This window comes from Rhamphochromis sp. 'chilingali' (genome assembly GCF_963969265.1).
Source record: "Rhamphochromis sp. 'chilingali' genome assembly, chromosome: 4".
Classification (NCBI taxonomy): Eukaryota; Metazoa; Chordata; class Actinopteri; order Cichliformes; family Cichlidae; genus Rhamphochromis; species Rhamphochromis sp. 'chilingali'.
This window is the reverse complement of record NC_137948.1, coordinates 19,030,914-19,045,385: the sequence shown is the minus strand read 5'-3', so window position 1 is coordinate 19,045,385 and position 14,472 is coordinate 19,030,914. Positions and strand designations below refer to the sequence as shown.

The 14,472-nt window shown below is 40.0% G+C and overlaps 2 protein-coding genes across 2 annotated transcripts in view; one reads left to right on the top strand and one right to left on the bottom strand.

Annotated features, from left to right (window-relative positions):
• adgrl3.1 (adhesion G protein-coupled receptor L3.1) overlaps positions 1–7,342 on the bottom strand; it is a 125,230-nt gene extending 117,888 nt beyond the window's left edge. The window contains exon 1 of the mRNA XM_080879702.1: positions 6,651–7,342. The gene's annotated coding sequence lies outside the window, so the exon portion shown is untranslated. The remainder of the gene's footprint in view (positions 1–6,650) is intronic.
• A 1,276-nt stretch (positions 7,343–8,618) lies between these two features.
• The window catches only part of LOC308395114 (multiple PDZ domain protein-like), a 47,154-nt gene continuing 41,300 nt past the window's right edge, over positions 8,619–14,472 (top strand). The window contains exons 1-8 of the mRNA XM_080879791.1: positions 8,619–9,412; positions 10,153–10,246; positions 10,950–11,116; positions 12,360–12,575; positions 12,880–12,948; positions 13,117–13,239; positions 13,650–13,733; positions 13,884–13,991. Coding sequence (XP_080735917.1) covers positions 10,234–10,246; positions 10,950–11,116; positions 12,360–12,575; positions 12,880–12,948; positions 13,117–13,239; positions 13,650–13,733; positions 13,884–13,991 — 780 coding nt within the window. The 5' untranslated portion in view covers positions 8,619–9,412; positions 10,153–10,233. The remainder of the gene's footprint in view (positions 9,413–10,152; positions 10,247–10,949; positions 11,117–12,359; positions 12,576–12,879; positions 12,949–13,116; positions 13,240–13,649; positions 13,734–13,883; positions 13,992–14,472) is intronic.

Sequence of the window (14,472 nt, the reverse complement as noted above, 5' to 3'; positions counted from 1 at the left end):
TGTTAGGGCTGCAGTATACAGGACAAACTCTAACAACTCTGAGCCAGCTATAGATGAGTTTGAGTGATGACACTATAACAAAGACTCTACATGTTAGAGGTCGGCCAAATTGGGATCCAAGCTGAAATCTTGATTCTCATCCTGAACCTTGTGTGATGAATCTAGATGTCAAGTTTATGTTTAATTTGTCTGAAAGCATCATCTTCATATTATTTTATGCATTAATACTGTTTCAAGTGTTTGTTTGTCTAAATACGTTCACAAGGTCAACAACTTTCAAGGGCTGTGCGCATCTTTTCAAAGAACTGTAGTTTGCTGGCTTATATCAAATTTGGAGAGTAAAGCAGAAAAAGCCCAAAGACATAAACACAAACATTAATTCTCTTTATTCTTCTTTGAGTTACTAAATTTCCAGTCATTGTAAACACACTTTTCAGACTGTTACCCATAATAACGGTGCACAAACTGAATAAATGTACCATGAACAGCCTCCTCTCTCCTCTTCAAGACAGCACTATAGTGTGCAACCAATAAAACCATGTTAAATAAAACTCAATTGTGACAACATAAAAGTTGGGTCTCAAATAGATTTTACACTGACTCAACAAACAAGACAAAAAAAGTCAACTGGTCAGAAAAACGTATACACATCTGGCTTTGAAAAAACATAACTGTAAAATCTGACATTGATTTTCCCCACTTAAGCACCTGAAATTGATTGCTTAAAAGGAAAGATGGTGCAGTGCAAGCCATCAGCCTGTTTACATTATTATAACGATGATGGAAAGCGTAGGCTATTTTATGTAATGTTCAATCTCTTTAGGAGTTTTTATGTTTGGAAGGTAGGGAAGAGCCAGAAAACATCACCACAACACATATTTATATTATCATAATAAATGGCTGAGGGGTGATCATTCTTAAAATTGATTTACACTGATTGATTTCTCAATTATTTTTATCCCACTTGAGCCTTTTCACAACCCAAGGTCCTTGGGCTTGTTTGTCTGTTATAAAATTGTTGATTAAAAACAAAATGCAATCAAACCTTAAGGCTGGTTCAGGGGTGCATCAAAGAACATATCACTTTTTATCCATATGTCGACGAGGGACCCTGCTGTGTCTCTGAACGCTATCAACTTAATAAAAATTGAAAATTAAAAGAAAAGCAGCAACATCGTGGTTCTTGAACATGAATCATACTGGATGTTTTTCAACATATTCTAGTCTCATTTTAAATGGAAACACCCATAAAGCTTCCTAACTAACGATTCTAGCATAATGCATATTTAATGTACGAAAATAGCTTGAAACTGCCAGAAAATAGTCAAAATATCAATGTTTGGCATTTTTCTTGAAAAATATCTTAGATAATACGTTAATTTTCCTTTACTGAGGGGCAGCCTTTCTCAAAACTGATTTACACTAATTGATTTCTCAGTAATTTATCCCGTGTGAGACATTTCATAGTCTATGGTCCTTGGGCTTGTTTGTCTGTTAAAAAGAAACTTTGATTAAAAACAAAATGCAATCAAACCTTTAAATTGGTTCAGAGGTGCATCAGAGAACATCATTTTTTTTAATCCATGTGTCTACTGACCCTCCTCTGTCTCTGAAAGTTGCTAACTCAATGAAAATTGAAATAATAAAAGCAATAATATCAGGTGATTTTTTTTTTTACCCTGGAACATAAATCAAACTGGCTCTTTTGCAACACGCTGGGGTCTCATTTTATATGCAGCTTAAAGCTTCCTCACTAATGATTCCACCAAAGTTACATATTTTATGTATGAAAATAGAGACTGGAAACTGCAAGAAAACACTGATTCTGGTTTCCTGATGTTCACTGACCTGATTTTAAGTGACCGCCACATACTGGAAACCCACATTTATTAATTCACTATCATATTAGCAAAGAGAATCAAAGGGAAACTGAATTTTAAAAGCTAGAACTCGGTAATTTGGGGCATTTTTCTCGATAAATCTCTCACGTAATAAGTCAATCAAAACAATCAAAATAATGCTTATTAATTTTCATTTACTGAGGGGCAATCATTCTCAAAACTGATTTACACTGACTCAATTACTTTTAACCCATGTGAGGCATTTCACAACCTAAGGTCCTTGGGCTTGTTTGTCTGTTATCAAAAAATAAAAAAAAAAGCTGTTGATTAAAATTAAAAATGTAATCAAAGCTTTAAGAGATGCTTCGAAGAATCGTGCCTGAATCCCTGACGAATATCCGGGTGTCTACTACTGATGGTCCTGTGAAAGCCCTCAATAAAAAATTTTTTTTTGCTTTGTTGTTTTATTTAAAAAAGGAAAACAAAAGAATTAACATTGGGTGAAAATTTTCTCCTGAACATAGATCACACTTTCTCCCTGTCAATATGTTCTGGTCTCACTTTCTCTGCAACATCCATAAAACATATTGCCAAATGATTCCATCAATATTTCTTCTTTCATGTATTATTTCCAAGTATTCACTGACGTTATTTCGGCTGACTGGAACTTAATAAAAATCTGAATTTATTTTTTACAGCTAGATCTAAATAATGTTTGGCATTTTATTTTCATAATAAGTCAATCAAAATATTGCTTAATAATTTTTCCCGTACGGAGGTGTAATCATTCTCAAAACGGATTTGCACCGACTGATTTCTCAACTACTTTCATTCCACGTAAGACGTTTCACAACCTAAGTCCCTTGATCTTGTTTGATTTGTCTGTTTGAAAAATCTTTGATTGAAAACTAAGTAATCAAGCCTTTAAAATAGTTCAGGGGTGCTTCAAGGAACATGTTGTCTATTCTGCTATAGACCCTCCTTTGTCTTTGAAAGCTCCTAATTAAATCAAAAATAGAGTTCTCTTGAAAAGTAAAAAAAAAAAAACTTTTCAAAAGTAAACAAAAGTGATAACATAAGGTGAATTTTTCTCATGACCATGGATCACACTTGTTTATTGTACATGTTTTAGTCTCATTTTATACTTAGGAATCTTTATCCAAGTTATCTATCTAGTGAGCCCACTGATATTATTTATTTCATGTATTATTTCCAAGTATCCATTCACTCACCTTATTTCAACTGACCAGACATTACAAAAAGCCCAAATTCATTATTTCACTATCAAATCAGCAAAAAGAAACCAAAATGTGCAGCTATTTTTTTAATTATTTTTGTTCAATAAAAAATCTAAACCAAAAATAATACATATTAATTCTAATTTAATTCTGGTTTTCTTCACAAATTTTACAAATATATCCTCTATATCTGAATTATCACTATATCCTCATCCTAGTGAGTTACAGTGAACCATGTGCATCATCTGTTTTAAGCCTGCGCTTTACAATCACTAGATGATTCTGTATCATAGTGCTGATGCGGTTTAATGGTATGATTATAATAGAGTGCTCAACAATGCAAAAACCACTGAGCAGAATGACAAAATGTATCACTTTCAGCACCATACTAACAGCCCCATAGCACACTGTATAAGCAAGCAGGCCAACAGTGTGCCTTTTTTCAGCCTGAAGGTACAGGCAGATAATAAGCTGTGGTGGTTCAAACAGAACATATTTCAAGAGGTTTTTTTTAGGTAAAATAAGACATCTATGTCTGCGGGACTATTCTAGGAGATCATAGCAGCACCGAGTCTGTGAATGCTCTGAGATCTGACTATCGTCTGCTATGTCTGCTATTAGCTTTCCCGTTTTCCGAGCACATATCTAATCAGAGCTCAAAGTAACTGTGGGCCCGTCTCATGGTGAAACTCTGTTAGGGTTCGATGTTATGTGAGGTATGTTTCACATATTAAGAGAGCTGGTAGTCTGGTGCAAAATGCAGAAAACTAGAGTTATTGTTTGAGGGAAGGAAAGGGTAGGAGGAAGGATGTGTTAACACATGGCCAGAGGTTTAGATGGCAGAGGAAGGCAAGCAAGGACCTAGTCTCATTGTTTTAAAATGGGAGATGTCGTATAGTGCAGGAAAGGGCTTTTGAATTAAGTTAAGCTCAGCACACAAAGTGGGGCTGAAACCAGGAATGTGAATCATCATCACGTTATGAAACAGAGCACTGAAAGTCTATGCTTCTGTTATCATTGAAAATAATGTTTTATTATTACAGCGCTAGGATTTGTTGTTATTTTTTTACAGCTCAAGCCAGACAGTTTATTTCTGCAGGAAGGCTGGCTGTCAACCTCGCTGAGCATAATAAACATCAACTTCTATCTACAAGGCTCTCTAACACAAACCTTTACTTTGCCATGCATAATTTAACTAAATAGAGAGCCGAATCCAAGAACCTGATTCTTTTTTTGCAGAATCACTTGTTAAAATGCTTCTGGGGAAATCTGTATTTTATTCTGCATGCCTACTAAATGGAATTAATTGCACAAGTGCTTAAGTTAGACTCTCTATTAACCCTTGACAATATAAATAGAGACTTTAGTAAGCAAGCATGCTAACACTTATTACAAAACTGATTATATGCCTGCTTGTCTTAATAATCCCATGTGTATTTGTGTGTCTTGTTGTCTGTCTGCAACAGATTATATTCTCTGCCAAGTTGTGTTTTCATTTCTCGAGGTTTCCATGTGAGCAGAAGATGCTTAACATACGATCCCTTATTTAAATTACAGGCTGCTTCCATTGCAGGGTGAGACACTGTTATTGGAGCCTTCCAAATCTAAATCAAATATTGTGTTACGGTAACAGTGCCAAACAAAGAAAGTGAGGCCCTGGTCATTCAAGCAGAACAAACCAAATTAGCACAACCCTCCTAATTCGTTCCATGTTTTCCCCAGCAAGGAGCTTAGTATGTCTTGTGCATCTAAACAGAAAGGAATCTGTGACCTAATTAAAAGAAGACAGATAGACCCACAGTCAGCAGAATGCTTGATTGCTGCGGTTGCACATTAAACAGCTTCAGGTGCTTCACAACATCAGTGCTGCGTGAGTGCCATTACTGAACGTGACCTAAGATGCTCTTTGACACATCTCGCATTCACAGTGTGATGTGGCTCTCTCTCCAGAGAGGCAGACTGAGACCGTCAGAAAAGTAAACCAAAAACATCCCCCGCAGCAGGTGTGATTTTGGACAGGTAAACACTACTGAGTCCCCATCTTTCTTCACTGTTTTACAACTAATCTGAAAACAAACAACGAAAGCTTAGCAGACACCGACAATAAACTGCAATATTTGAAGAGAAAGCTATATTCTTACAACAGTTTGATGAATATTTACTGTAAAACGAATAATCGTTTTAGTCTGTAAAAGCAAAGCAAAGAACTATGGTAACACTTTGATATAAGCAGAAATATTAATGATATCCACAACATTCACAGTCCTTGAGCGTCCTGGAGACAGAGCTGTCCTTTAACAGATAGAATGGCAAAAATGTCTTCACTGTAGACAGATGCACATCATCCAACGCTGACTATTGCTCACCTGCTTGGTGGATTCTGTTGAGACACCTATCTCAGCCGCAGCACTGACTCAACACAACGTCAACCAGCAACCTACATTTTATCCACCCTTTGTTTAAACACTGAGATCCACACAAAGAGTTTACACTGAATCTCTTTGCTGATGGCCATTTGGGTGCTGAAAGTCAAAAGGGCGAGCCTACAGCTACCCAAGCAGACACAGAACGCAAATGACTATTAAGGCTGTTTTAACTGTCAGACACCTGCAAGTATTTGGGAGGCAGACAACTTACAATGAACCATGTTGTTTATTATCAGTGTGGCTTTTTTTCTTTTCTTTTAAGGTTTAGGCTATGTTACTACTTCATTTTTCTTAGGGAGAGTACACGTCTGCGGTCACACGAATCTGACACAAGTTCATATTTATATATATTTTTTAAATTTATTTTTTCAGCGTGAGGTCAACATCGATGGATTCTGCCGCCTTCACAGTTTCACATCAAGGTCATCTGCAACCCCGGACGCCTCTTCTGTAAATAAGAGCCAAAGCTTTCACTCATATATCCGCATGATTGACGTATCCTGAGGTGCACTGGCCTGCTGGATATTCCTTCTCTTACAAAGCCGTTGGATTTACTCTGGATTTCAGACTGCGGTTGATCAAACCAGCACAGCCCCCAAATAAGCTCTAGCTGTACTCAAATGACAACCACATAAAACAGGAGAGGAAATACTGATGAGGTGAACACTTGGTCTGTCTGTCATCTATCATGCCAGAGCATGTGATTTGTCATTACGCCCTGCAGTGAGGCAGGTACTTGCGGCTACAGAATAATAATTATGTGTACACCCTGGCCGAGAAGATGTCATGGGATAATGTGATTGCATTGATTATATTCCGGAGCGGTTATGGGTATCACTGCTTATTACTTCGCCTTAGCGACGTCTCACATCCTAGCGACGCCCATGCAGCCACAAGCCTCTGGACCATCATCTGTACAAATGCTGGCACTATATTACATTTTACCCAATCGTCCATTAAGGCCAGTTTCCGCTCCCCGTAAGTACAATAATGGCAGGCCACATTCCCATGGGCACCAGTAACATCCAAAGTCAGCGCTTTCGGAGCAATTCAGTGACACGGTTTGACATAAAGCCAAGACGTTTACCAGTAATGTCTGGAAAAAATTCCCATCATTTGTGTCGGTACACAGAGCGGGCTCTTACCTTATCGCCAGTCGCAGCAGTATAGGCGCATGTATAGCTTACACATCCAGCGCAGAGAAGAGTCGGGAATAACCTTTCTCCTTCTTCTCCTTCTTTGCTCTATACAGTCACCAGAACGCAATTCTTGTGTACAAACGTATCTTCCTAGTCGATAAATTTCAGTGGTTGGTTTGTGCCTCGACTCCGGCTCTAGTTAATTCTCGCGGCTGCAGAACGACATTGGCAAGTGTTCCTGAAAGAGGGTATCGAAATAAAGAAGCCGAGGGTGTAACAAACCAATAGCTGCGTGCTTAGTATCCCGATCAGAGCTCGCACAGTAGGAGGTATCACGTCCGTCAGTCCGTCCAAACGCACTGAGTCCAGCGGAGCGCCGGAGGAGGACAGAGGCGTATCTCTGTCTCTCCCTCTCTCTATCCGTCTGTCTGTATCCCTTCCTCCCTCCCTCCCTCTCTCTTTTTATCTTTCTCGGCTGCCTTTATGTTCTTAGTGACTTCTGCTGAAGTCCACGGGCGCAGAGCGCAGTGGAGCAGAGGACCGTGGTCGGCGCAGAGAGAGAGAGGGGTCAGAAATGACAAACCAATTTGGAGGCGCGGTGAATGCTCGGCTGATCAGAGCGCAGCCCGGCGCGAGGAGCGTTGCGTTGCAGGCGGGCGGGGAGCAGGGTGGATGGAGGGCTGGGGAGAGGGTGATGATTCTTGCCTTGGGGATGCAGGGAGAGAAATGGGGAGACGAGAACTAGGGTGTGCAGTGGAAAACAAGGAACTGGATCTGGCTCCTAAATCTCTGGACCTAGAGCTCCACCTGCCGTGTGAGAACACGTAAGCGTTCCCACAAATTCCACATTGTTAGCTAATCAAGAGGGACAAGGGGGGAAACCACAGGGCTGGTTTCGGTTAATCGCACCATGGAACCCATTAAATGATTTTGCTACGGTGACCTGCAGAAGTTATCCATATGCCTACAGAAAGTCAGACTATGAGTTGAGGGGCTGTTTTACAGATCAATCCGAACGGGTTTTCCCTGTAGCGGAAAACCTGACATTTTTTGGCACAGCAAAAACTTATTAAAACGTATTAAACTCCAAATAAATTTGTAAATTTATTTAATTTTTAAAAACATTTCTTAATTGAATCAAATATGGTTAATGTCCACGGCCTACTTCACCACAAGGCGTATAGGCCCACATAAACGTAAACTGGTTTACAACAACGTCAACCATCATTTTCTCAAAAGGGTTTACTCTAAAAAGCATGTGCTGAAAGCAACAACAGAAGATTCTTTGCAAAAGGAAAAGTAGTAGCATAATAATGTAAATCCATTAATAAATTAAGGTAACATTAAATTAAACAACCCGTTCTCACTCCCAAAGCGTAACATTTTACGCTAGGTGACAAATCGTCACCATATTACGTTTTCGGCTACCCACCACGTTCCTAAATGACGACCTCGGAAAAAGAGGGAATATGAGAACCGTCTGGACTGAACCTACACATGTTCGCTCTTTTTCTTCAAATCGCTTAGAAACACGCTATTTAACATCATTAAAGTCCTGGTTAAGGTCAGGAATAAGGTTATGGTCAGGGCTAGGGATAAGGTTAGGTTTAGGGCTGGAATACAGGGCTGGAACGTCTATTACCGCGGGAGCGTCATTGCACTGGATTCCAGCCATAGCCCGCCGCGTACCATAAGAACGCCGAAGGTCTCCTTTCGCGTTCCTCAGGAACGCCGCGGGACGTGACAAAACGTCGACATGTTACGCCTCGGGAGTGAGAACGCTCTGAATTAAAATAACGCATTATCGTAACTTTTCTATATGAATGAAAAGCGCGACAGAACAGCTACGAGATGAAAGCGTGGTTAAAGTATTAAAGTAGATACTAGGTTTGGTGGAAAGCCTGTGGTTTGATTCTTCTAACAAATGTACTGTATGTAACATCATGATGTTATTAATAAGCGTGTGATAAAGATTTCAAGTTCCCCATAAACAGTTTCACGTAGCCTACAGGGACAGCAAACAGATACTGAGGGTCTTGATATGATGACAGGAAGTCAAAAGGAGGAAAACGCCGTTTCCGGTCATTTTTGGCGAGATCTCCAATTGGATCTGTTAAAAATTGAAATAATGTAAAGGCTTTTTAAAAACAGCCTCACATACATCCAAAAATGTAACTGAGGCCACACACCGCTTTGTTTCTGCGATGCCAAAAAAGTTGGAAACCACAGTGTTGTATTTGAAAATCCTGTTATGTCATATAATGTCAATCATGACTTTATAATTAAACAAAAAATTAAAACGTGTTAGCTTGTGTAAAATCTTCATCTTAGAGGTAACTATAGGTTAAATCTGTCAAAGAAAGTCTAATAAAGCTAATAGCGTAGAAAGTAGCAGAAACCATAAATACTCACATTTATACTGAGTGGCTAACTTAATTATTTCCCACCTGTGGCTACGGGATTACTGATGGCTAGCTCTTTATCAGTAGGGATGAGCCCTCTGCGCCTGAAGATCAGAGGGTGTGACATGCGCACTGCACGGAGCGCTCACAAGCTGCGGACACAATGCAGGAAAATAAAGCCCAGAGCTCGCTTCTTGACATTTCCCCGTCTCTCAATAAGCTGTTATGACTTATTCCATTAGGACAGACTAATTTTTTTCTACTCGACAAAGGCAAATCTGTCCCGTGTACTCTCGAAAGTGGTGTGTGTGCTGTGCTTGGAGCTCAGTGGGGACCTGTTGATCGTCCACAGGCGCTGCAATGGAGGTGAGATGAACCTTTCTGCACATGGCGTTTCAGTGCTATGGATAAGAAATTTAAAAAAAAATAAATAAATAGAAATTACCAGTGTGCTCGATTAAACATCAGGTGAACTGCTAATGGGGACGTGTAATTCTACTGTAAACCATTAATCTCTAATATATTTTAGTAATATTTGGAAGCTGTCAGCATTGCTTTAATATCAGCAGGGACAAGCTAAAGATTTAATTACCCTGCCGTGAAGGGTATGTATTACTGCGCATACCTCTCTTGCCTATCAATGGCTTCTAATTAGATTTAAGATGAGTCGTTGTCATTTCTAGTCGATCGTTTTGCAAATCAAATCATGCCACTGGCATCATGCTTCGAAGCCATACAGACTGCCCCCCTCCTCCCCTCCTCAAGTCAGAATGATGGAGGCTATGTGTCGCTGTTAATTAGCATCATTGGTTGATAAAGCCTTTTGGAAAAGATTTAAATCCCGCTAAAGAGCATTAGGTGACAAGCAAGGCGCTTGCAAGCAAGCATGGCACGGGCCTACAAGACGTAGGGTAAAAACGATACATGCTGCTAAACAGGTGTAAAAAGACACAATGAAGTAATATTACATTGTTACAGGATTCATAATTCTCTAAACTTTATTGAAATCATCTTATGTTTTCATCCCTTTCAGTTTCATTAAAAATGTGAAAAGGAACACATTAAAAAAATCTGCACAATCACCTTTGTTTTTATTCATCTTGCAGTTGTCAAACAGACAAGTATGATATTTAACTGAGGGAAGAAGCGGGAGGAAATCTTCACTCATACCGATCTGTGAGGCAACGATGGAAATCATAGGTAAGTGAATTCAAACAGCTGAAAATGTAGAGCACTCTCAGTTACCGCTGTCAGACTGCACACCACTGCCGTCATTAAGCTCTTACAATTAAGGTGTCAGGCATGTCTGCCTCAGCCAGACAGTAAGGGAACAGTTACACGTGCAGGTGGCGAAAGAACTCACAATCTGGTCAGTAGTCAAAACTTTGCGGTGAAGAGTTACGGGGTTTTAACCTTCTGCCAAGTACAATTACTGCAGTTGTGGCTTGTGGTCATCAGCTGCTACTCAGCTAAATAAACAAGGGCAGTATGACCTGATGAAACGCTTCATCGTTCGCTCTGCGGTGAAGTCGAACGCCTCCTTTAGTATGATGAAGTATAGGTTTTTGTTGTTTGTGTGTGCGTGTGTAACCACTTTAATTCAGTTTCTGCCTCCATATCAAGCCACAGATTTTAAATCAAAATAACTCACACAGGCAGCCTTGGTTCATAGATTTTTCTTTTCAGACAAGCACTCGAACCTCGAAAGCACAGTTGTTTTTATTGTTTACTCTTTTGCTTTCCCACCGGTACTAGTAAGTGTTGACATTTAATAGCTTAATATCAAATACCTGGCTTTGTGTCACGGTCTCAGCAGCTGCCACAGCATGCGAAAACTAATGCAAAGCCAAATGGGATAAATCCTGTTTCTGAATGACACAAATAATCTACAATTTCTTCGCAGATACCCAGTGTGCCTTGGCGGCGGTGGAGAGACTGCAAGCCAAATTGAAGGAAAGAGGAGAGGCCCCCACTCAGGAGAAGCTATCCCTGCTGAAGACTGTCCTGCAGAGCCCACTGTTCCTTCATATACTGAGCTTACAGCAAGCTCAACAGAAGCCTGCGGCGAAGGTATAGCGAAAAGCCAGAATGTGTGGGCGTTTGGTACATTTGAATGGTGAGGAAGGAGCCCGGAATCATTCCCAAAATACTGAATGCAGGAACCAGACTGGATGAGTAATCAGCTTACCTAAGCTTACCACTAAAGCCCTGAGAAAGAGGGAGAGAGGGGAGGAGGAGGGAAGAAGTGGATATATCAGGTTGAAGAGTTTACAGAAGTCGTCTGTAACATTGTCATAAGTTTTGAGCTGATGTGTGTGTCTGTTTGTGTGTGTGTGTGTTTGAGTTGTGAGGTATACAGCTCTGGATGCCACTCATCCAAGAGTTTTTATGCGTACAATCCTGCACTTCCACGGCGCATGTATCTGCGTACTCATTTGGTGTCTACCAGTTGTGACATCCTCGAATAGGCAAAGTTTAAACACACAGGGAATATTAGATTACCATGTGGTTTGGGCTTGTAGCGTTCTGGCATCTTTGCATTCTGGGAAGCGCGGCACTGGAGTGTGTCAAAGATCTCTAGATATTTTTAACAGGACAGACGCTGACATGGTTTTTATTAGTTGAGATTCTTTGCACATTTCTTTTTTTATGCATAGCATTTGGAATGTGAGGGTAAAGTTTCCTGTTGGTATGGTTTTTTTATAGCGTTCTCTCTTTAACGCTCTTTCTGCCATTTCAACAGGTGTCAAAATTGTTAGGATAGAATACAAATCACAAATAGGCACCCACTGAAACTTGCTTTTAAACTCTGAAACAGAAAACGTTGCAGACAAAAGAGAACACTTTTGTGGTTATGTGGTATTGAAAAGAAGCCTTTATCTCAGATCCTTAAGTTTCCACTCTGCAATCTTTTCCCTCTCTGCTCCATTTTACATCTTTCTGTATTTTTTCCCTTTCAGTTAACACACATTAACCCCACCCCCACCCAACCCATTCTTCTCTCTCCCCTCTTCTCCTTCTCACATCTTTCTCCATTGTCTCACATTGGCCTCCTTTCTCAATTGCTCTATGCTTTTTGATTTGCCTCCATCGCTCTCTTACCATCATCCTGTTCCTCTCTGACTGCACGTCTCCATTCTTCAATTTGTGTCAACCCCGTCACCCATCTTCCTGTCACCCATCTTTTTTTCCTTCTTTCCCTTGTATCCTTCTCTTATATATCCTCTCTCCATGCACTCCACCCAATCCATCTCTTCTGTTGCTTCATGCATTCAATTTAAACTCTTCCTTCCTGTTGTGTAAATCTAAACAGGGGAAGGGCATTTCCAAGTCCGTGTCCATGAACTGTGGCCCATGCCAGGGTGAAGCACTGGGCACAAAGACGCTGAGCCACAGCGACTCGTACACATGGGCCGTGGAGAACAGAAGGCCCAGCTCTGCCAGGGACGGCAGCATCTCCTCTCATGGCTCACAGGAGCTGTCCTTCTCAGACATCTACCCAGATAACTATGTTCCAACTGAATCTCAGGTATATAAAAATAGCCACGATAAAAGAGAGGTCATTCAGGAGTAGTTTAGTATTAGGGAGTCTTTTATTTTCAACATGCACAGACTACGAATCAATCAAATGATTTCTTTTATTCGGTTGTAAAAAGGAGCACATTACTATTTGAAATGTCACATTTCACATTACAGAATATCTCTTTGCATTTTGTAAGTCAGGCCCAGTTGGCTATCATCAAATGAGAGTCTTATCTGATCATAAGAAGACTTATCAGTTCACTTAATATAATTCCAGTTTGCTTTTATTTAACACACGGCATTTCTTTTAGTACTGCACTCCACCTCGGATCTCCCGTACCATGTCCATGGGGAGAAACCTTTCTGCTTTTGCACACGAGGTACAGAAAGCCTTGTATATAATATTTATGTATCTCTTATGTATGTAAAAAATAACTAAAAAATAACACCTAATACTCTTCTCCTTTTTCAAGCATTTAATGACAAATTATTTATTCACTCCCCCTTTTCTGTCTCCCTCCCACTTACTGTAACCTTTGCCCTGTTAGAGGCGTCATGTGGAGATGATAGAGCTGACCAATGATGGGAAAGGACTTGGTTTTGGCATCATAGGAGGACGGAGCACAGGGGTCATGGTCAAGACCATTCTCCCTGGAGGAGCTGCTGGAAGGGTAAGTGTGCCTGCGACTGAATCACATAGCTAAAGTTTACATATCCGTTTACACACAAAAAATCCTTTTTCTTTCCTGTCTTGTTTTTATTTTCACCATTACTTAGATGAAAAGACTAATCAAATGGAGAGTCAAGCTTTGGTTAGCCTACTCATAATTCAAGTCACTGAACTGGAAAGAAGCACAGAAAGAACCATAAATATAATATAAAAAGATTAGAAAGACGAGAAGCAGAGGGGAATGCTAGCTTGTTCGATAATACAATGAATCCTCTTATGATCAATTAATGAATTATTAGTCCTCTCGTTTATCTAATTTGTACACAAATAAAATGGTTCAATCAGTGCAGTGTTGGAATGATGTTTTTTAGCCAAGCATTGTTATCAAAACAAGTTTCTTTTGCTCATCAGGATAAGCGCCTGCACAGCGGAGATCAGATCCTGCGCATTGGCGATACGGATTTGGCGGGCATGAACAGCGAGCAGGTGGCGCAGGTGAGGCGTGATTTCAAATTATAATAACGCTTTGTGAAATTGGTGATTAAATCATTGCTTAATCTGTTTTTGCGGTTTCACTGTTTTCCCTGTTTGAGAATAGGGTGGCTTTTAACTGTTCATCTTATTCATTTATGCTCGCCTGGATAGGTGCTGCGAAATGCTGGTACCAGGGTGAAATTGCTCATTGCCCGGGATGGTCCTAAGGACAACCACTGTTCCTCCCCTGTCTTCAACCAGCAAAACCTGGATGGCGTGGTGGGTGTATATGTGTGTGTATGTGTGCCTGTGGAAGAGAAGGGGTGGGAGGGGAGGGGTATCAAAAAATATTACAGTGTAATTCAAATCTAATTGATTACTCAGTGATTTAAATGGGGAATCAAATATCTTTATGCATCTGTGCCAGCAAAGCTGGTGTTTTTTGGATATTCTGTCCCATCTTCCTTTAGTACAAGGAAGACCTGAATAGGTATATATTAGATGCAATGGTCAAAGGGCAGTTTCTCCGTGTCTTCTCATGTCCATCCCAAATTGATGATTGTAATGTGTTCGTAAAATCTGTAATTTCCTTACGTCATGCACAAATTTTTATTATTCAATTATGAACCGATTTAAAATAGGTATAGCTCAAAAATTCATATGCTAATTATGACAAAATATCACTCACATGTGCAATGGGGTAAAATGATGATGAGATTAGAATTTATTACCAAAGGACCACAAGTGAATGTCACTTTGA